Source organism: Anabrus simplex, chromosome 2 (genome assembly GCF_040414725.1).
Source record: "Anabrus simplex isolate iqAnaSimp1 chromosome 2, ASM4041472v1, whole genome shotgun sequence".
In the NCBI taxonomy this organism is placed as follows: Eukaryota; Metazoa; Arthropoda; class Insecta; order Orthoptera; family Tettigoniidae; genus Anabrus; species Anabrus simplex.
In genome coordinates, this window is record NC_090266.1 from 929,660,255 (window position 1) to 929,684,629 (window position 24,375).

At 38.4% G+C, this 24,375-nt stretch overlaps 1 protein-coding gene across 2 annotated transcripts in view; it reads right to left on the reverse strand.

Moving 5' to 3' along the window:
- Positions 1 to 24,375, reverse strand: part of Not3 (CCR4-associated factor Not3) — a 398,149-nt gene that overhangs the window by 296,137 nt on the left and 77,637 nt on the right. For both annotated transcript variants that reach the window (XM_067141698.2, XM_067141697.2), the window contains exon 5: positions 9,897 to 10,016. In XM_067141698.2, the coding sequence (XP_066997799.1) occupies positions 9,897 to 10,016 (120 nt within the window). The remainder of the gene's footprint in view (positions 1 to 9,896; positions 10,017 to 24,375) is intronic.

Sequence of the window (24,375 nt, forward strand, 5' to 3'; positions counted from 1 at the left end):
CAAAGATAACAGTCTGAAAGTATTATACTCAAGAAGATGAACTTGTATTTTGTACGGATGTTTCAAATCTTCTATGTTGATTGGGAGAGAAAGAGTATGATCCTAGTAACTGGCGTGTTTTTACTGACTCTTCCAAAATAAGTTTAAAGGCTGTTTTGCCTCATAATACAAATGTTCTGGCATCCGTCCACTTGCACACTCCACAAAAATGTCTGAAACATACGAGACCTTGAAGTTGGTGCTAGAAAAAATTAAATATCATGAGCATGAGTGCCAAATTTGCGGTGATTTGAAGATGATTGTTGCTGGGACAACAAAAAGCCTATACAAAATTTCCCTGTTTCCTATGCGAATGGGACAGCAGGGCATGGGATGAACATTGGGATACAGTGAATTGGACAGAAAGGAAACAACTACAACCAGAATCCAAAAATGTCTTGAATGTAAGTCTTATTGACCGTGAAAAACTTCTACTTCCACCCTTGCACATCAAATTTGGATTGACGAAACTGTATGTCGAGGCATTAGATAAAAGTAGCCTATGCTTCCAATATTTATCCACTAAATTTCCCTCATTATTAGATGCAAAAATCAAAGAAGGCGTATTTGATGGACCACAGATTCGTAAATAGATGAAGAATAAATTTTTCACAGACACGATGACCAAAATTGAGAAAGAGGCATGGAACGCATTCAAAGATGTAGTGACTAAATTACTTGGCAACATTAAGGACCCTGAATACAAAGAAATTGTAAAGAAAATGTTGGTAAAGTTTAAGGAACTCTGTTGTAATATGAGCCTTAAGCATCATTTCTTAGCTTCGCATCTGGATTATTTCCCTCTAAATTTAGGAGCTGGATGTGAAGAACAGGGTGAAAGGTTTCACCAGGATCTCAAAGACGCAGAACGATGCTATTAGGGACGTTGGGATGTGAATATGATGGCCGATTACTGTTGGTCGACTGCACGAGACGACCCTTCTAGAGATCATTCAAAAACTTCAAAAACCCGGAAATTCCACGGAAAACGGGAAAAGACGGAGGTGTGAATCTAACCTGCATATAATGTAAGTAACAAAACTATGTATGTTTAACCATGTCATTTTTATTCAAGGTACAGTTATATTAATTTAAAAGCAACTGTACAGTCGAAACTAAATAGGTGCTTTATGCTTCAGTTTCACGAATTTCAATATACATTAAAAATATAATACATACTATCTACTTGCTTACAAAGCAGCATTTATGTGTATTCAAAATATGATTACGTTTTGCAAGCTGAAATTTACATCAATACATCAAACTTAATCAATACTAAGTATCAACAATTTTACGTAAGAACAAAATAATATTTTGAAAAATTGCAACCAAACCAGCCGTGATTCGCCAAAACTATTTTTTTCCTCGAATTCTGCATTAAGAAATTCATAAAACCCACCTAGTTTTGTTTTTACCGCACAAAAACAGTTTTATTTTGCAAGCTAGTGTAATAGCTTCCTACCAGTTCAAAAATTCAAACCAACTATACATCTAGTTACAAATCCAGTTGTACAATGCACTTTAGTAGTTTAAAAGAAACGTACTACGCTATTAGAATCTACAGTGAAGTTAAATGTACTTCTCAAAAACTCTGACATACATCAAGTGACACTGAACTACCAGAGGCAAAACCCCAAGGTAAATATATTAAACTACAATTTACATATTTAGTGAAACAAGGAAAGGGGAAAGCCTCGAAAACAACCAGGCAAGCCCAGCTGAAAAGCTAAGGCGTCATACATAATTAATTTGGCGAATCTAGGTGAGGTTAGGGCAGACTCCTATAGGAATAAGCAAGCGAACATTACAGGAAATTTAAGCAGGAATGGAAATCAAGAGTGCTTACCCGAAGGTGGCCCATCCCGGTAGCGAGGCGACGTCAAAACTTCGGACAACCAGATAGACTGCTGACAGACCACAGACAGACCGAGACAGACCCCGAAATGCTGCCTCGCTCTCTGGCCTTGGAGTAGCCAATCAGAACGCATGAGCCCGCCTATTGTCACCCAGATTCACCAATCACAATTCCTACTTCAATCACGAACTTTAACATACTTTCTCGAATACACACGATCCCGAATCTTCCATTTCCAGAATAGTCAGAACATACTTTCTAGAATACACTTAGTAAATACATAGATTAATATATTGCATCAAGCGCCTGCACGATTATGCGAAGTGTAATGCTATTTTTATCAAATAACTAGCTGGTGTACCTGCGCTTCGCTACGGAATTCTCAGAAAGACTGTCCTTATAGTTTTCCCAACTGAAGTCAACTTAGGCCATTACAATGGCGTCAGTACGAATGTTGCCATTAAAAGCAATGTTCTCATATGAAATATTAAATAAAATGGAAAGAAAAACACCCTCTCACTTTTAACGAAAAGTACTACGGTGTCGATCCGACAGTTCAAATTTCTAGAGCTAGAATGACCAGGCTGCAGACAGCTGTGATCACTCCTGTGCAGTGAAGTGCACTGAATCCCCTCTACCCCAACACTGCTGGGGTAAATAACTTTGTATTAACATTTTCTTATTATTTCTTACAACGCTTTTTATAAAGTTTAGAAAACTGCGAACATCTTAGCCAAGCCAAGCCAAGCCAAGCCAAGCCAAACCAAGCCAAGCCAAGCACAGCTGTCTTGACAATCTGCTCACACTACAGCAGTTCAGCATCTCCAGCGAGCTGGGTTTCCTTGCTGGTGCGAAAGAGAGCTACCCCAACGAAATTTTAGCTGCTTGGTTGACGCATGCACTTGAAACTCCCTTATCCTGGGAGCGGGGCAGGGCTGTGGGCCTTCCCCCAAAAGCAATTTACGCCAACAGGAGAGCTAGCTTAGGTAAGAGATGTTAGTTTTAACACTTGACACTCAAAAGTGTTCAGCGCCACACACTAGAGACAAGAAAAATATCTGTATGTTAACAGTATAGCCACTTGCACATCATCTTGCTAATAAAAATAGAGAAAGTTAATGAAAGACAATTTCTTATTTTCGGATTTCTGCATGTACAATTTTTTAGAGCAATTCACTGATGGCACGTGTAGAGTATGCTTTCCGATGGCCGCAGACAAATATCTAGGTTGCCCAGCATGAACAAAGAGCTATGCGCAAAGTAAAAGAATTTGTATTTGGTTGTCTGTGATGGTGGTATATAGTGAATTTTTGTATGTTCCTCTTGGATTTAAGGATTTCTTGATGGATGGAGTACTTTTGTATCCATCTCTTGGCACAGCCCAGAGCAAAGTGTAGCTTCCACTGAAGTCCCAGTCTCATCCATGGCTGTGACCATATGGAAGCTGCTGGGGTATGGGTGGTGCTGAGTAATGACATTCGGAGCACAAATAGTGTCCGAGTGTTATGAAAGGTGTTGCTCATAGGGCCAGTCGTGCTGCAGTGGCACATTCTGGTCCAGTGAGGAGAGCAATGGCAAACTACCTCACTCCTCATCTTGCCTAGTACGCCTCATTTGGGCTTTGCCATTGGTTTTTGCGGTTTCCCTATAACTGCATAGCCTTTGGTGGTGCTATTTGAGGATCCAACCAGCCTCTGGGCTGATGACCTAACAGCCATGGCATTCTTCATGAATATAATGTGTGTTATACGTCATGACGAATATTTTCCCTCGTTTGTTGTTGATGCATGTACACTCAGTAAGCGAGTGAAACTATAAATCTTCAGCGATGGTAAAATACCACTTAAATGCTGCTTCCGTTTAGGTTAGGCTTTTTAAGTTAAGAACAAACAGTCCCAGGGTATTCTGTGAAAACCATGACCGAACCACCACGAAGCGTCACCAGATGAAACTGAAAGTACATTGTTTAAAATCTGCTATAGATTAAGTTATAATGGTGCCATCACTGCCGTGAATATTTGGAAATATGTGCGAGTGTGTGGTTGAAAATATTCTTGAAAGACCTTCCTCAGGTTGACCTTTCCACGAAAAATGCAGCCTTATAAAATGGTAAGGTTGACTTTATAGAGTGTAGTGGGGCTACAATTGCTTATATTTCAAAATATATTTTTTTTGCACCCGGGGTAACGAATGTGTTCACTGCACGCCACTGCTCCTGTGTCATTATTCTGTTTAAGTATGCACACTGCTCATTCCAATCACTGTCTCAGAGCAGGGATCGAATACCTGGAATACTAGGATGATCCAGTGTGTTACGTACCTGTAGTATCAGAAAATTTATGAACCAGAGGAATGACATGCTACTTCACGCCAATATTCAGGCAGGCTGGTATACTCGGTACGCAGCAGTAATCCCATCTATCAGAGATGAATGGCAGCAGAAGACACAAAGCACATCACAACAAACAATGGTCAATGTAATGTTATTTCTGATCAATTTTTTTAATATTGTAGGCCTTCACATTTAGTTTCCTTCAAACTCTGTGATTTTAGAGCATCTAATGTAAAGAGAGTCCTTTCTTTCATGACTCCCTCTTGTGTTGTTATTCAAGTGATCATTCCTTCATGACTGTTTTCTCATTCTTATAACAATTTAATCACCATCACCACCAATATTATTATAGTCGGTACGGTAAAACTGAATAAGACATTAATAATCGGAAATTGTATCCTCTATAACTTTTGTTATGTAGTACATTTCGATATGACCAATAAGATAGGAAATTAAAAATGTCATTTTTGACACCTTCCCCTAAGCTACCATTTTGAACAGGGTGAGTAAAATTATTCATAGCGTAGACTGTAGTTAACTTATTCCCCGACTTTACATACCGATTTTCATTAAATTCTGTTCACCCATGTACTCGTACCTTGGCGCTGATATGGACTTAGCAAACAAAAATCCAAATTCATGAATATCTCTGTTATCACAGCTGGTACGATAAAAATGTATAAGACATAAATGATACAAACTTTAATAATAGTAGAACCTCAATAATTCGAAACCGGTAAATTCAAAATCTTGCCTAATTCGAAGCAGCTCTCGTTCCCGGAAACATGACGTACTGTTTAGCATGTTATTTAAATCGCTTAATTCGAAATACGGATAATTCGCAAATCGAAGAACAATGCCGGTCCCGTTACCGAAATTCAGACTTTTAATTCGAAACTGCCTTTATATTTTGAAAAAAAAAATAGTATTTTACAGAGTACCGGTAATTTAATTTCAAAATTTCTCCGCGTCATGAAAGAATGCATCTTCCGGAACGTGAAGGGGTAACTTTGCAGACTTTCACCTACTTCGGCGTGTCAACAGTGTACTTCCTATTTGCTATGTTCGAGCAGAATAGTAATCATTTTGTATTCGGCGTTTTAAGGAACGCCACAATATCACGTAGCTGGCAGCGGGCGGAGAGGTAGAATCTGCGAATACTAGCGATGCCGACAGTTGGCAAAAAAGCGTGGCTTATAGTCTATAATCAATTCGTATGCACGAAACAATATTGTCAATGCTAATGAAACTGCATTGTTTGTTTTATTTTTTTAACTGCTGAGGCCAGACAGACTTAGGGTTTTAAAGTTGAGAATTGCCAGCTGGGAAATATACTGTGCTGCTATGCAGTGCACACGGAAGTGAAAGACTTCCTTCCCCTGTCATAGGAAAGTCCGAAAATAAACGATGTTTTAAGGGCGTCTGGCAGTTTCAATGCCAGTACAAGGCATTTAAAAATGTAGACAGTACAGTAATCCAAAAGATAAAGCATTTGCACGGGGGAGCTAGCATAATTTTTCCTCGTCTGATTCGTGTTTTTCTTCCTATTGTTGTGTGAGGTTATGTCTGTCACTGTTTTATACAAGTGCATTATTTTAATAATGTAAATGCACTTTGGATAAATTTCTGAAATAGAGTTTTCCATGGCATCTGAAAAGTTTAAACTAAGAATCAAGGTGATTGCATGCATTAATGGGTCTTAAAAGCGTCATGGCATTAAATCGCACAAGTATAGTCACTGTACTCTTTTTGTAATGTGGACGGAAGTGAGAGACTTTCTCCCCTCGTCATAGGAAAGTTCGATAAGCCGCCATTTTTTAAGGGCATTGGGTACTTTACGTGCAAGCACAAGGCATCTAAAATGCGTACAGTACAGTACAGTACAGTAATCCAATGAATAAAGCACTTGCACAGGGGAGCCAGTATAGATTTCTCCTCGTCTTTGAATGATGTTTTCTTTCTTTTGATTTCATTACGTGAGGTTATGTTTGCCGGTGAGTTATCCAAATGCATTATTTGAATACTGTAAATGCACCTTGTTGGATATATTTTGGAAATAGTTTTTTTTCATGGCATTTGAGAGCTTTAAACAGTGAATCAAGGTTAATTGCATGCAGTAACGGGTCTTAGAATATATTGTGACGCCACAAGGGTTGGCATTTCCGAAGTACATGTTGGCGGTTAATTCGAAATCACGTAATTCAAAGTCCGATTTTTGCGCCCCAACGACTTTGAATTAACGAGGTTTTACTGTATATCACTTTAGTTATGTAGTATTTAATGATAGGGCCAATAATAACATAACTATTTGAGAATTAAATTTTAGGCCTTCCCCTAAACTACCATTTCACTCAGTGTGAAAAAAAATATTTATGGCTGAGATTGTAGGGACTTATTCGACTTTACATACATAGCGATTTTCATTAAATTCTCTTCAGCTGTTTTCTCGTGATGCGTGAAAATACATACAGACGGACAATACAGAAAATTAAAACGTGTATTTCCCTTTGTTACTGTGGTCACGACTGGTGCAGAAATATCATTTTTAAATTCTGAACAATGTTCAGACAAAACTCTTATTTTATTTATTTTGAGATAAATTAAAATTAGACAATATTGTCTCCAAAGGGCTCCTAAAATCTCTAGAAAAGTCGGTAGTCGTTATCATTAAAATCCTGTCACTAAATTACTAAAAAAGACTCCATATCTAGCGAATAGTCTCTAGAATCACCGGGCGAGTTGGGCATGCGGTTAGGGGCACGCAGCTGTGAACTTGCATCCGGGAGATAGTGGGTTCGTGTCCCACCGTCGGCAGTCCTGAAGATGGTCTTCCGTGGTTTCCCATTTTCACAGCGGGTAAATGCTGGAGCTGTACTTTAATTAAGGCAATGGTTGCCTCCTTCCCACTCCTAGGCCTTTCCTATCCCACCGTTGCCATAAGACCTATCTGTGTCGATGCGACTTAAAGCAAATTTTCTTTTTTAAAATTTCCTTTAGGTTTCTAGAATCGACTAGACTAATGTGAACGACCATGAACATAGCACGCGAGAACAAGAGATTGACAATCAATATACGCATTGCGATATACAGGTTTCAATAAACATCACACATTCGAGCACATTTTTCGCATTAATAAACATCGATATTTCGTTCGAAAGCGGCCAATGAGCGAAGGACTTACGGCCACTGGTGTAAAAAAGCTGAAATGGCGGGATTTGAAAACAAATATTTGTAGTTCACCAAAAAAATAAGCTAAAATCGGGAGAAATGCCGTATTTACTCGTGTATTAGACCTCCCTGGCGTTTCGAGATGAAGAAAATTTTAAAAATAAATCTTGCATATAAGACCCCCCAACGTAATTTGTCAGAGAAGTACAACGATTCCGCTTCGAAGCGGGTACAAGTCTTATTGCAGTTCTGATAAAATCGCACAAATTTGTGAATAGTTTCGTCCGTACGACCTATGGCAATGAAAACGCGTCAAATCCATTCGGCACATCTGTGTTTCGTAGTTAAGAAATGTCCGCCTCCGTAGCATAGGTCTACTGCAGCTATGATGACGTCGCACAAATAGGTGAATAGGCCTAGCTTTGTGTCCGACACGCGCATTGCAAGCATGCATCAGTCATGCTATATGTCTGTGGTTTGTAGTTAATAATGTTTGCCAGCGTAATGGTTAGCACAATTAGTTGCTGTTCTCGGGATACTTTTGATTCCCAGTACCGTACTGCCAGAGATTTACGAATGGCCGGAAGGTTGATATGCAGTAAAAGAGGTACATGTTACCCCTCCAATGGGGATGTGTCTAAAAAGAGCTGTACCACCTTGGGATGAGGAAATGAGATTACTTTAGTTGAAAAATATTCATGGTTGTTGCTATTTATACAGCAGGCGAGATCATTAACAAAGTGGTCGTTTAATATCTCGTAACTTGGGCCAATGTAGGTATATATTTGGAGAGAAGTATGTTTAAAACGTGATAAAAGCTATCCAATTAAAATGATTGTTTTACTTGCCAATGTACCTAATAATAATAATAATAATAATAATAATAATAATAATAATAATAATAATAATTTTATGTTCCCACATATTTTAAACGATTTTTGGAGACGCCAAATAAAACATACTAGGGTATGCGTTAATAAAGAAAGAGACAACGAACGTACGGAATTAACCATTATGATAATAAAACACATTACCGCCACACTTATAGATATCCATAAACGCGGTATATTATCCTGTTATTTATTACTATTCTTTCTGTCGAGGAACTTTTGGCACTATCAGGGCGATAATATACCTAACCTAAACAATGTGGCCTGTCTTATCTCATGGACAGCTGTTTATGTAAATCCTGATGTGATAAATGTAGAGAACAAGCATGAAATGTACTTAAAAGTAAGGATCTGTGTTTCAACAGCCACAGTTGTCAAAAGAATGTTTCCAGTTACCATGTATTACATTCGGACGGAAGTACAACTCGTAACATACGCTAGTTATCAGCTGATGATTTGGCATGCCTTCAACAGCTCGGCTTTATTCGGAAGGAGTAGCTTCTGCTACATATACACCAATTGGGAATATCAGAGACAATCTCCAGAAACCATTTGGGAATAGATTCACACTGTTAGACTCTATAGACGGGAGATAAATTATTTTTGAAAGGTTCAAAGACGGGACTTCGTATGTTATCGATTGCAGTGCATGGCTCAAAGAGAATGAAGCACGGTTGACGCGAATGACAAGATGGAAGCGAAGATGACATCACTTGGAATGCCGATACGCCGAAACAGGGCAGGAAATTTGGCGGCGCAAGGCTATAATTCAAATGAAAGCAGTGATCAAGTTTACTGTGTATTAGGCCTACTGGCTGAACTGACAGATACAAATGACTGGCCATTAAGTTCTCTTGTATCAATATTTAATTATATGATAACACGATACCCTTATCCCTTTTTTCTACGAGGTCGAGTATGAAGTGAGACGAAATTTCGTAGCGAGTTTTTACGGCCGTATGCCCCTCCTGACGTCAACCTCACCAGAGGAATTAATGTGATGTAACATATGACATGATATGAATAACTAAAACAGACTTTTAAATGTACCGTAGGCCTAAAACTCGTGTTCACCATGTCTTTTTACGTAAAACTCGTGTTCACCATGTCTTTTTACGTTAACGAATGACGTGATATGAGTAACTAAAACGGACTTGCCTAAAAGTCGTGTTCACCATTTATTGTCTTTTTACGTTTAGAAATACTGCCTTCCGACGAAAATAGCTAGTATAACTTAAATACATTCTAAGTCTGTTAAATAATAGTGTAGAATGTTTACACATACACTTTATAGCCCAGAAGTCATGTGTTCGCAGCACAAAATTTTGAGGTTATCGCATATTGGACCACCTTTACTATTTTTGGCGGTAAAAGTGGGGAAAAAAGGGGTCTAATATGCGAGTAAATATGGTAACATAATAACGGGGAGGCGGGGAAAAACAGTCCTCAGTTTTCAACCGAGGAGAATTTTTCTGTAGAACTGAGCAACTGTATACATAAATATACCGAGAATGCTACCATGTATGCAAACTTAACGGTTACTGCAAATATCTACAGACCGCAGATCTTACTGTTACACAAGCTCTCAACATTTGGCAAAACTTATACTTACACCCGAGAGTTCAACCTCATCGAGACCGATGATGTCATCATATATATATTCATTCTCTTCAAAATCAGGTTCCTGTGACGACTCTATGTAATACTCAATATCATCTTTTATCCTCCTTATCTGAAAATTAAAAGACATCAACAGTTCACAATACAATTTCAAACTCATACACAATACTTTCAAAGATATTTATCTACTTCAGTAACTACGGTAGATAGCCAAGAAGGTAAATGGTGTTTACCAACATTTCTTGACAAAAAAGTGATTGGCTTGAAATTGGGGAGTACGAAAGTAAAAGAAAAAACAAACATATCATCACAGAGATTTCTTGGCTAGTTATTACATAAGAGGTTGATGTACACACTGTAAAAGTAACAAAAAAATCTATGCTCCTAGAACAACTTTCAATGATGATATATGCTACCAATTTCCCTAAATGCTGTTTTTCACTTTCCAAACATAACAGAAGTACACAAGTTTATTGGCAAAGTATATAATGAACACACATTTATTGTAGAGTAAGACAGAAATAATGTATTACAAAAGACCAAAGAACAGGACAAGGTTATGAAGTTTCACAATGATCTTTTCATACAAGAGTTAGATAAGTTTTTGTAGCAAGAAAAGTGCATATACAATGTAGTGAAAGCAACATCTGATGAAATACATCACTAACACTTTAGGCAATCCAGAAATCAGGATCTAGGATGCTACACGAGCGTGCCAATTCATATAAACAAGGTGTTCTGAAGGGTTGTGGCAAAACTTTAGAATCATACAGGACTTCTGGGTAGTGATACATATAGTTCAAAGTTATCCTGAGTCAGACTAGATCGTTGAAGGTGGAAGAGTTAGATACAATTCCACTGCAATAACCATACTCTGCTATATTCCTTGGTATGTAAGGCCATACACTAAGGGTGCAACATTACCCTTTTTCCCCTGTAATGTTAAGGTAGTAATTTATAATTACTTTTCTTGCTGTTGTGTATTTTGCAGTTATTTTTCTGTGTCGGTAACCATACTGTTTAGGGACCCTACTTGCCGATACGTCGTCTTACATTTACTGTTAATCTGGCAAGTTGGTAACGTTCCAGCCTGAATTACGTATTGCCACTGCATTACTGTTAAAGTCACTAGTGATACATTTGCGAGTATATTTAAAGCATATTTTCTTTTTTTGTTGGATTGTAAATCTATTTGGCTAATACCAGGTAAGTAGAATTGTGGCATGTTCGGGTAATGCATTTAATAACATAGTTTGTGTAAAATAATGAACACATCATTTTATTAATTACGTTCCTATTTCGTACCATACTTGCGTACAGAATTCGATTGGGATGTCTAAGAAGGAAGAAAAATCTGCAAGAACTCCCCCGAAAAGGAAAGCAACGTTACATCCTTTACAAAGATCAGGTCAAGAAATGCTTATACATTGCTATGAGCAAATGAAACACAAAGAAGACAAAGAAGGTATCAGTCGTAATGATACGGACCTAATAACAAGAGTTTAAAAATTAACTGGGGTGTTTGTTTTTATCTTGGTTTCTATGATAAGTTTCTGACATAATGACAATCAGTTGAAATGGAGCAGTATTTCATTCTGAACCTAACATAACCTAATCATGTATACCATGTCTTGTGTCGACTTTGATACGGTTTGTAGACTTAACCTTCGTGTATTCATATTGACTTACGGCATATGTGTTTGTAATATATTTCCTTGTGTGTATTCTTACAGAGTGGTTTTGGTTTAGTCCGAGAAGTAATATGAAATTTCAAGAAGGGAGTTGAATTTTCTACCCCACGTAAACGCCGGAAGCGTGAACATCCAGTGACTGGCATAGACACTTTTTCTAAGGAAACAATAGCAAGGTTTATTTATGATAAATTACATAACAGTAAGGTAACTTCACAAGGAACCTATTGCAACATTATTTATAGAAATTGGCACGCAGGTGATATAACCTCCCAGAAATGTTTTATGCATGTATTGACATAAAGCTTTTTGAGCCCCTTGTAACTTTTCTGCCCAAAGGAGAAGATGTAACTGTAAGAAAGGTTTTCGACCACATGAAAGCAAATTATGACGCTTATTTGTACAAGGGATCAGAAACATCATTAAGAAGAATTTTGAAGGCCATGGGATTTGTGTAGAGTAAAGGGGATCCCAATGAGTATGTTAGAGAAAATGAAGACATTTGTTTTAAGAGATCCTGTTTTCTGAGGGAATACATGCATAATAAGGACAGTGAGAAACCAAAAACCTGTTGTTTTCTTGGATGAGACTTGGATTTTTATGAAGTGTAAATATTTATGTTATATAAAAATCATAGAATAATTTATCTCCATCATGTGTCTTTGGTTTCAAATATGCATTTCTCTTTCAGGGTCACACACATACTCCTAGAATAAACCACACAAATCTGGACATGATGTTCAAGGAGTAATTTGTCGATCTGTGTCTGAGGGATGAAGACTGGTTATTGCTCATGCTGGAACAAAAGCTGGCTTTGTACCTGGTATGTTCTTACTTTATTTTACTTCATTTTATTATAGTGAGCTGATCTCTCTTTACACAGTTATGAGGGTATTTAGGGTTTGTAGTACGGATGTAAAGGGGAGGGCACATAAGTCTCTGGTAAGACCCTAACTCTAGTATAGTTCCTGTGTATGGGACCCTGACTTGGATTTCTTGATTTGAGAACAGGAAAAGTTCAAAAGAAAGAAGCACGAGATGTTGTGGGGGATTTCTGACAAAAGAGTAGTGTTACAAAAATTTTGTCGAATTTGGGCTGGGAACACTTGGGAGAAAGGAGACTAAGTGGAATGTTCCGAGCTGTCGGTGGAGAGGTGGTGTGTAATGACACTGATAGACGAATAAGTTTCAGTGGTATTTTAAAAGCAGGTAAGTACAATGATAAAGTTAAGGATGAAAATTGGGGCAAATATGTGTTTTTTAAGAAGGGAGTTAGGGATTGGAATAACTTACCAAGGGAGATGTTCAATAAATTTCCAAATTCTTTGCAATTATTGAAGAAAAGACTAGGTAAACTACACGTGACACCTGGGCGATTGTCCTAAGTGCAGATGAATGGTAACCGATTGATTGAAATTGACTGACACTAGATCAGAAGTGGCATTATAACTTGGGTCTATAGTGGTTCTTGATTTTGACTTCTCCACTGTTAAGGGATCTCTTGGTTATTAAAAAAGACTTGCAGGTATTCACTTTAGGCCAATGATTAACTTTAGAGAGGTACTTCAATCAAAACTTCCCCAGTGTATTTTCATATAATATTACTGGATATTTGTATAAGTAAATTACTTGTATTGCAGGCCTATTTATTCCATTTATTCTGCATTCGACAATCTCCACCTGAATCAGTGCATGATACCTCACTGTTGAACACCTTCCAAGCTTCTTATTTCTTACTACCTGATATAGGTTCAGTGTTTGCAACAATTACATTTGTTCTAAGGTATTAAAATGGGTGATTATACTCATATCATTAATGCAAGTGATTGTGGACTTCTAATCCAGATATAGGCCTACTAATGGAAATACATTCATGAGAGATGTTAGGATAAAGTAGTGTATGTAGTAATTCATTGACTTCATCATCAGGTGACTTTGCTACATAGTAGTTGGTTTCACTTAAAATCAGACATTTTTTGTATCATTCAACAGAAATCATAATTTTTGTCAATTAATAAGCCTATCCCTGAAGAGGGTGATCTCATATTTTTAGGGAATACTTTCTTTAGAAGAAATAACTTCCTTCTAAAACTTAAAATTCTTACAGGTGCTATGAACAGTGAGAAATTTCAGATGTGGGTGGAAACACAATTAGTCGTAGGATTAAGAAATATAGGACCCTGTGTTATTGTAATGGATAATGCAGCATATCACTGTAAGCTTGTTGATCAACCAACAAAGAAATGGAGGAAGGATCAGTTAGTTGTAATTATACTACAATAAATATTCCTTCTACTGAATGATATTTAATGATGTTACAGAAACAGGTAGCAGGTAGGGACCCTCTTCGGAGGCAGCCCTTCCCAGGGAGTAGCGCCCCTGCCTATGTGAGTCCCAGGGCACACTGACCCGGTGTGTAACATCTGGTATGGGTCCCAGCTCAGGGTTACGAGTGAAGACCTCAACGGCATCTACGGCGGAGAAGGTGGACTTCGGTACGGCGGAGATGGCGGAAGGGGCATACCCTCTACGTCTGTACTCCAGAGGAGCGGCTACGAAAGGCGTCTGTCTCCATGTTAGGGGCGGACTAATTTTGAACCTGGCAGTAGGTATAAAACGCCTTTGGGTGTGGCGAGCCCATCGTAACAATAGCCTATATGGACAAAGCAGATATGGTGCCTCGGAAAAGGTTAGGGCGTCCCCTGCTAAAAGCGACGCGCAGCTCTTCAGGTGCTGGGGGAACTGTGAAAAATGGGCAACCAGCACCAAACTACATCAAAATTGCAACAGTTAATGTACTGACACTGACGGGAAAGACAGAACTGGTTGACTTCATGATAGAAAAAGATATAGCCATACTTGGACTGTGCGAGACCAAGAAGAGGGGTACAGGGGAGATCCCTCTGAGAGAAGGATACAGGCTGTATTACAGCGGAAGACCTGAAGCAAAAAATGGAGTGGCCATCATACTTAGAAGAGAAATCCAAGAATATCTGGAATATACAAAGTACGTCAGCGATAGGATGATGATGATGAGACTCCAGTTTGAAAATGGCGTGAAAGATCTATTTCAGTTGTATGCCCCACAAACTGGTTGCATAGATGAACATCTAGAGGACTTCTTAGAGGAAGTGGAGAGACAGATAGAAGATAAGGAAGTACTATTGATGGGAGATCTAAATGCACAAGTTGGAATGGAAAGACAATGAAAGGAAGATGTTGTAGGACCCTTTGGATATAGAAATGTAAATCCAGAAGGCGAGTTGTTGGTGGATTTTTGCATGAGGAATCAAATGATTGTTGGAAACACCTGGTTTAGGAAGAACAGTCAGAAGATTACAAGGTATGGCTGGGGAGACAGACGAACAAAGACCATGATTGATTATATAATCATAGAGAAAGAACACCGGAAGAACCTTGTAGATGTAACAGCCATGCCTGAAGAAGCCTTTGGTGGAGATCATAGAGTTGTGATAGGAAAATTGAAAGTTGGAAAGATTGAAAAACCCCAATTAAGAAGAGAGAAAAGAATTAAAGTATGGAAGTTGAAGGAGAAAAGCATACAAGAAGAATTTCAAAGGGAAATAATACCCTTGGTACCCAGGACAGAGGTGGGGAATGTTGAAGAGGAATGGAAAATATTTAAGGAAGCACTGGTTGGATGTGCAGAAAAGGTGTGTGGTAGAACATCAGGAAATGTGAAAGACAAAGAAACACACTGGTGGAATGATAGGGTAAAGATTAAAGTGAAGGAAAAGAAAATGGCATGGAAAGCATGGAAAACATCTAAGACTGAAGAAAGTAGAAGAAAATATGTGGAGGCAAAGAATTTGGCCAAGAAAGTAGTGGAGGAAGAAAAGAGGAAAAGCTGGGCCTTATTCACACAGAAATTGAGAGTTGATACGCAGGGCAGCAAGAAATTACTGTATGGTATCTTAAGAAACAAAAAGAGAGATCAAGTAAACACCAGATTTGGGAAGGATGAAGGTGGCATAATTTTAACAAAGCCAGAAGAAATAAGAAATAGATGGAGAGAGTATTTTCAGAAGCTGCTGAACATAAGAACGGATGACAGTCATTCAATGGATGACCAAGAAAGGCAATTAGTTGACGAAGAAATGGATAACGAAATTACAATGAATGAAATTGAAATGGCAGTAAGAAAGATGAAGAATGGAAAAACTGCTGGAATAGATGAAATTTCAGTGGAGATGATAAAGGCAGCTGGAGCTGTAGGCCTGCAGTGGACATATCGGGTTCACAGGAATGTCTGGGAGAATAAGGAGGTCCCTGAGGATTGGCAAAAAGGAATAATCATCCCAATTTTCAAGAAAGGTGATAAGAAAGTTTTGAAGAACTACACGGGAATTACTCTAATATCCCATGTTGCTAAGATAATGGAAAGGATACTGGAAAGTAGAATAAGGTTGAGGGTTGAGAAGCAGATACAGGAAAATCAGTTTGGTTTCAGAAGTGGAAGGTCAACAATAGAGCCCATTTTCATTATGAGACAACTAATGGAAAAGCATTGGGAGTACGGGAATGACATGGTGATGACATTCATTGATATTGAAAAGGCATACGACAGTGTCCCTAGGACGAAAGTTTGGGACAGTCTGGTGCAAAAAGGAATTGGACAGGGATTAATAAAAATGATCATGGCATTGTATAAGGAATGTTGTAGTTGCATGCAAACACAAGTTGGCAGGACAAGTTGGTTCAAAATAACTAGTGGGCTGAGACAGGGAAGTGTTCTATCACCGATCCTGTTTACAATAGTAATGGATGACATCATGAGAACAGCAAAAGCAGCATATGGAGGAAGAGAAATGAACATGATGTTATTTGCAGATGATATTGTGATTTGGGGAGAAGACGACAGGAAGGTTCAAGAACAATTGAATGTGGTGAATGGGAAGATTGAAGAATGTGGATTGAAAATAAGTGTAGAAAAGAGTAAAACTCTTGTTATGACTAGAGGGGAGAAAGAAGGGAAAGGTCAGATTAGACTTGCAGACAAGCCCCTGGAAGTAGTGGAAACGTTTAAATACCTGGGGAGTGAATTAATGGAGAATGCTCGACTGGATGCTGAGATTAGTAAAAGGATTCAAGCTGGAAGTTGTTTCTATCATAGTGTAAGAAATATGTTATGGGACAAAGATGTGCCAATGGAAGCAAAGGATACTATGTACAAGATGTATTACGTACCTATAACAACTTACGGAGCAGAAACTTGGACAATGACAAAGAAGGATGAGAGACGAATACAGGCAGCCGAAATGAAATTCTTGAGGAGTATGATACAGAAGAGTAGACGAGACAAAATAAGGAATGAGAAAATCCGGGAAGAAATTGGAGTGGAAAAAATGAATGATAGAATAGAGAAGAGCCGACTAAGATGGTTTGGGCATATAAAGCGAATGAGCGATGAATGAATGCCAAAAAAGGTGATGGAAATGCAAATCCAAGGAAGGAGAGGCCGTGGACGACCACGATTGAGATGGAAGGATACCATCCAACGCAGCATTATAGAAAGAAACCTGGACTGGGACACAGTGTTGGAGGAGGAGTGGTGGAAAGACCGAAGAAAGTGGAGAGGAACCATATTTGCCCCTACCCGGCTACAGCTGGATAAAGGGAAATGATGATGATGATGATGATGATACAGAAATTAATTTTCATTTTTCCTTTAATTTATAGTCATGTTTAAGGCAGAATGGAGTTTCTCCACCAGAAAATGCTACAAAAGATGAGCTGCAAAGGTTGTGTCATATGAATCAAAGTCACTTAAAGACGTACATAAGCATCTAAACACAAGTTTAGATAATGTTTACTTTCATGTATGCATAATAATATTTCTCTGTTTCTTTAAAACCAAGTACATTGTTGACGAGATGCTGCACAATGAAGGCCATACTGTCCTATGACTTCCTCCATACCACTCATTTTTCAATGCCATCAAATTTGTATGGTCTGTGGCAAAACAGTATTATAAAAAAACAGTGGCTTCAAGACCTGGTCATGGATTGGACAGAGCTACAGCTGTGCGGAAAGAATCTTTTGATTAGGTAGGCCAAGTGGAAATGGTATTTATTGGATATAGGCAAGTGGAGTTTATCATATACTTGTCAGGATGTGATACTTCAACATATCCTACAGGTGACAGCAGAGATGTGGAGAAATGAAGTTAAAGACACTGAGAAGAAGATTGTTGAGTTCTACAATAATGAGGTGAGAGGTGTTCCTGAAGTGGAGGAACTAGTCATTCGTCATGGAAGCAGTGAATCAGAGGAGCAAGAAGAAGAAAAAGAAGAGGAGGAGCTGAGGAGTTAGCTGTACCCTTGCAAGAGCCATTCCATAAGATTAAGGATTTTATAACTTTGCTGGGAAATAATACATTTCTTATTGCCCTGTCCTTTCTGATATAACTAAGTTACATTTGAAAATTGCGGGGAAATGCTACCTTTTTTCTAAACATAGCTATTTTATGCTGGTACTGCAGACTAGGTGTACTAACGAGGGACCATCAATCCATGTTAAGAAAACTTCAAACCAATTTATACACCACCTGAAAGAGCACACTGAAATATGTAAAACCCTTCAGTATTACATCCTATCCTGAATGTATCTACGAGTTACAGGGCGGTATAGATGTGCAGGTGGGGATCAGTGTCCAATCAGAGTGAAATTATCTTGAACTGCTGTGGCGCGATGTGAGGAGAGGCGGGCGAGGGAGAGAGAGAGAGAGAGAGAGCGGGAGACAGCACTGTGACAGCAATACACCATGTAAACATTTAATATAAACATTGTACGCCTGTTAAACTATGTATGACCTAGCTCGATAGCTGCAGTCGCTTAAGTGCGGCCAGTATCCAGTATTCGGGAGATAGTAGGTTCGAACCCCACTGTCGGCAGCCCTGAAAATGGTTTTCCGTGGTTTCCCATTTTCACACCAGGCAAATGCTGGGGCTGTACCTTAATTAAGGCCATGACCGCTTCCTTCCCCACTCCTAGCCCTTCCCTGTCCCATCGTCGCCATAAGACCTATCTGTGTCGGTGCGACGTAAAGCAACTAGCAAAAACTATGTATGCATTTCTTTTAAATCATAACACAGTAATCAAAAAAATTGGAATTAATTTATACTTCTTTTGTCTTGTATTTATTTACACCATATATATTTGCATCTTACATGAATTTAACTTACCGGTTATAAGTTCCTGACTCAGAGTCATCAATCCTATTGCACCTGTGTACTGATAAGACGGCAGCAACATCATTCAATGCTTGCTGCTGCCATCTGGTCATCTTTCTATGAACTGCTTTCCTATGCATCATCTAACTTTCAGATTCAGTACTATACTTGCCTATTCTGAAAGTCACAACTATATATATACACACACACACACACACACACACACACACACACACACACACACACACAAGAAGTAGCCCACATAATAAAAATAAATCAAATAATTTGCTTTACGTCGCATCGATACAGATAGGTCTTATGGCGACGAAGAGAATAGAAGAGATAGGAAAGGGCTAGAAGTGGGAAGCGGCCGTTGCCTTAATTAAGGTACAGCACAAGCATGTGTCTGGTGTGAAAATGGGAAACCACCGAAAACCATCTTAATGGCTGCCGACGGTAAGATTCGAACCCACCATTCCCTGAATGCAAGCTCATAGCTACGCGACCCTAAACGCATGGTCAACTATCTCGGTCATCTTTGAAAATGTCTTTTTCTAATAGCAGAGGGTTTTTTTTAATCGTCATATTTCGTATAGGCTACATGAGATGTACAGGAGCCCACTGGTTTTCTGATTAAACATCTTTTTATTTAAGCTACTGCATCAGTCTGCTTACATACTCACTGTCCACGTACGCCAGTGACCTCATGATTCGATTATCGAATTATTGTGTAATGATGCAACATACGAACTGAGAGAATACCGAGCAGTCCTTCCCTATATAAAACAGACAATTTCGAGTGGTCATGAGCATGACTCATAGCCATAGGGTAGGCTAAATAATAATGTTTAATGTTATTGGCTTTATGTCCCACTAACAACTTTCATGGTTTTTGGAGACGCTGAGGTGCTGGAATTTGGTCCCACAGGAGCTCTTTTACGTGCCAGTAAATCTACTGACACGAGGCCGAGCATCTTCAAATATCATCGCACTGATCCAGGATCAAACCTGCCAAGTTGGGTTCACAAGGCCAGCGCCTCAACCGCCTGAGCCACTCAGCCAGGCGTAGAGGCTAGAGAGATGAGTTTAAGTAATTGTCAAACTTCAACTGATTGATTAAACTAATACGGTAATTAGAATAACCTAATAGCCTACCTACTTATAAGCTGGGTACTTTGGAATTATGTTTTGACTATCTCTTTAACTCTGCAAATAAATCCATCTATTATTTAAAACTCCCTGTAAGAAGAGGACAGTGAATGTGAGTGGGTTTTATTTTCAAATGAGCTGAGCTCGAGAGTCCATTATAGCGTGCGATTCTTTCACTGTACCATGACTCCGAGCTGTCAGCGGAGAAATGGCGTGGAATGACATTAGTAGACGAATAAGTTTGAGTGGCGTCTTTAAAAGTAGGAAAGATCACAATATGTAGATAAAGTTGGAATACAAGAGGACAAATTGGGGCAAATATTCATTTATAGGAAGGGGAGTTAGGGATTGGAATAACTTACCAAAGGAGATGTTCAATAAATTTTCAATGTCATTGAAATCATTTAAGAAAAGGCTAGGAAAACAACAAATAGGGAATCTACCACCTGGGCAACTGCCCTAAATGCAGATCAGTATTGATTGATTGTGATTGACTCTGTATGTATTGCTTCAGAGGAAGTTCGACTCCCTGCCAATGTACAGTGTACCGATAATGAACTGTGTGTGTGTGTGTGTGTTGTGTCTCAACGATCCGTGACTGCGTACGATTCTTTCAGTGTGCCACGATTAACTGTGTCTCGCTGCAGCGGAAGCTCGGCTCCCCGCCAGTGTCTAGTGTGCCGATAAGGAGGAGTGTGTGTCGTGTGGTTCACTGAGAAGTGATTGCGCATGATTAGTGTGCCGTGAGCTCGCCGTTCCTGTGAAACGATTCACTCGGACACTTGAATGAATCGATACACTGCTTCGAATCATGCACTCAGTAGCCAACACTAGTACAGATACATAGTACATTACCACTGAGACAGATAGCATTGCAAAATAATTCGTCTTTACCATGAAATACATCGTCGTCATACATGACTGAATTACTACCAACATATCTTAGAGAAACTATAATGTATATGAAACCAAAATTATTAGATTCATTTCCAGGATACATTCCTCCTATAAACAGGAGACCATGTAGTTTATCCACCTTCATTTCAGCCACATAAATATTCAGTAAAAATTTCAAAATCACATTAGAGGACAAATACAATTTTTTTTAGAAGAAATAGTCCGGAATATAGATTAGTGAGGTTGGACATCCTGCCCGTCATCATTCATGAGTCGCTGTTGAACATACTGTGCTTGTGAAAACTAGTAAGTTGGTATTTTACACAATAGTGAAATGTTGATGAAGAGAACACATACACTCAGCCGCCGTGCCAGAGAAATTAACCAACGGTGGTTAAAATTCCCTACCCTGTCGGGAATTGAACCCGGGACCCTGTGACCAAAGGCCAGCACACTAACCATTTAGCCATGGGGCCGGACAATAATAGTGAAAAACCATGTTCACTGCAGCTATTGTTGACTGGATATTTCTTCTCCTTAAAGAACAGTGAGTACCATGAATTAATATCCTGTTTTGTTGATTCCTGTAAGCTTTGTATGTACGGTATTGGTTCGCCAGTTCGTGGCGTATCTACTGGATGAAAACTTTGTACACCAATTGATTCAGTTTAATGTTTATTGCGTTCAGTCGTCACAACAGCGCTTTCAATGACAACAGTCAGTCAAGTAGAAATCCTGTAGAACCTAACCTAACCCTGCGACAATCAGTGGTTTAAACTGTATATAGGATAATACCTTTTGTTTATTTCCACCTATTCAATACATTACAAGAAGTTGGCATTTACTTTAAAACATTATTCAGATGAGACATGTTTCGCCTCTCACTGTGAGGCATCTTCAGTCATTATCAAAAACCTTATTATTTTACCAGGCATCTGGTTAAAGATATTCAAAAATGTGTTTGATGATTATAAGAGAGGTAAGATTTACGTTAGTTATAAACATGTTCATGAAGTAACTAAAAATCTAATATATTGATAAAAACATATGTAGTTCTTTGTTGAATAGGACTTGTTTGATTGTACTATAGTAAAAGAAGGTGGCTTGAAGCCGTAGTCATTAATAGATGTCTAATACATAGTGGAAGGCATAAAATATCAGTTCTATGAGAATATACATTACATTCAAATGATACTAAAAACTAGTGGATTCAAAGGTAGTACATATAAAATGTTCGATGAAATAACTATAGATCTAATAAAATGATAAACACATATGTAGTTCTTTGTTAATTAGGACGTCGTATGATTGTACGGCTTAAAGCCGTAGTCATTAATAGATGTCTAATACAAAGTGGAAGGCATATGAAATCAGTTCAATGAGAATATATAATATAAACAATTGATACATAAAAACTGGTAGATTCATAAGAGGTACATTTAAAAATGAAGGTGTCATGTGACTATAAAAGACAGTTGATGGCTTAAAGCCGTAGTCAAAGTTTGAAATGTAGGTCAAATAACTGCTAAATATATGGTAAAAAGATATAAGTCAAAATATACAGCTTAGTATAAAAAATATGAAGGAAAAACATTCCAATTTTAAAAAAGAAATAAATACAATAAAAGAAATAGCCACTTTTAATGGATATAATCCCTCTATCATAGACAAACTAATTAATAAAGTTAAATTGAAACTATCGACAAACCTCTCCCCAATAAAAAAATGAAAAATCAAAGTTAGCAACCTTTACATACACCAACCCAATCATACACCAAGTAACCAACACCTTAAAAAATCAAGAGATCAAAATAGCTTTCAAAACTCAAAATTCAAACCAAAAAAATGTTCTTCAACCATAATACAATAAATTCAGAAAATAATAAATACTCAGGCTCCGGTATCTATAGATTAAAATGTAATGAGTGCCTCAGCTCATACATAGGACAAACAGGAAGAAGCTTCATAACTAGGTACACAGAACATTTCAATGCTCAGAAACATAATAAACACTCAGCAATGAGCAATCACATGAAAGAAACGGGGCACAACTTTACCACAATTGAACAGGACCTTCAAATTTTAAAAACATGAGTAAACTTCTCTGTCTCATAGTATCTGTCGGACCTTCTTTACATTGGGAAGATGGCTATTTTTGGACATAACTCGATCATTCATTTCTATGCCTAGATCTTGAAAACAAATTGTATGTTCTTGTTCCAAGTTCCTATTTGCATTAATGTAGCCGTTATTTGCAAGCGATAATTTATTACAGATGTTAATATGCTGTAGTTTGGCTTCCCAAGTGGCGCGAAACAAACCGAGGCCTTTATACTTCCTTTCGGTGTATACCATGTGATCCAGAACGTCTGCTGGTAGTTGTAATAATTCTTTAGTTCCACTCTTTAATATTTTATCCGCATCTGATAGAAAAGTTTGAGGTATCTTGTTTATGGAGGTAACTTGGAGTGGGTAAATAAGAGTAGGTGATATTGAACTATTTAAAATTGAAAATTTCTGGTCAGATTGCAGCAATGGTGAGCTAACAAGGATGTCAATCTTGTTTCGCGTCTTGTCGAGTACGGCTTGTGGATCCAGTTTAAGTTCATTGATGAAATTCACACCTAAGTAACGAATCGCACTTCCGTTGCACTGTGATTTAATTTCACAGTCGTCATTAATGATATTCTCCTCTGTTAGCCGACCTTTCTTGATAGAAAGGCAAGCTGATTTTGAAGCGCTGATGTCCAGGCCGAGTTCCTTAAATCTTTCTATGGCGATCCGGGCTAGTTTGGCAGCAGATTCAGTGTTTTTCCCAAATATTTCCGTATCGTCGGCGAAACACATTATAGTGAGGTTAGGCTTCTTGTTTGCAATCGAGTAACCGTAATTCCTTACTAAAGAATCTTCAGATAGTTCTTCCACAATATGATTGGTAGCGATGGTAAATAATGCCGGTGACAAAGGGGAGCCTTGAAGCACACCGCGATTAATTTTGATGGGTTTTGTTCCCTGTTTTCGTGTCTGTATCTGTGTTAAGTTTCCCTCTTGTAGAGCAATTATCAGTCTCGTCAGTTTTTCGGGCACTCCGACCGACTCCAGTGTGCTCTGGAGATGCGCATGTCCGATGTTATCAAAAGCTTTGTGAACATCAAGAAATATAATGCATGCATCATTCTTTTCTTGCCTAGTGTGCTGTAAAGCGGCTTCCAAAATTGAAGTATTTATGTAAGTACCAGGTGTATTGGTGAAACCCCTTTGATTGTCATGAAACACAATGTAGTTCCGAAGCTGTTTATCAAGAACTTTCTCGATGACTCGTCTAATAACTGAGCATATAGTAACTGGACGCCAGTTACTGGGATCATTTATGTCACCTCCTTTACGAACCAGAATTGTACGGGCTTTCTTGAAAGTCAATGGTACTAACACTGTTGTTAGCATTCTAGTTGCGATGATTGCGATTAACTCTGAAATCGTGCTGTTTTTAATAGCTCGGGCGATTACGTGGTCAGGACTGCTTGCGGTGTCTATCTTGATT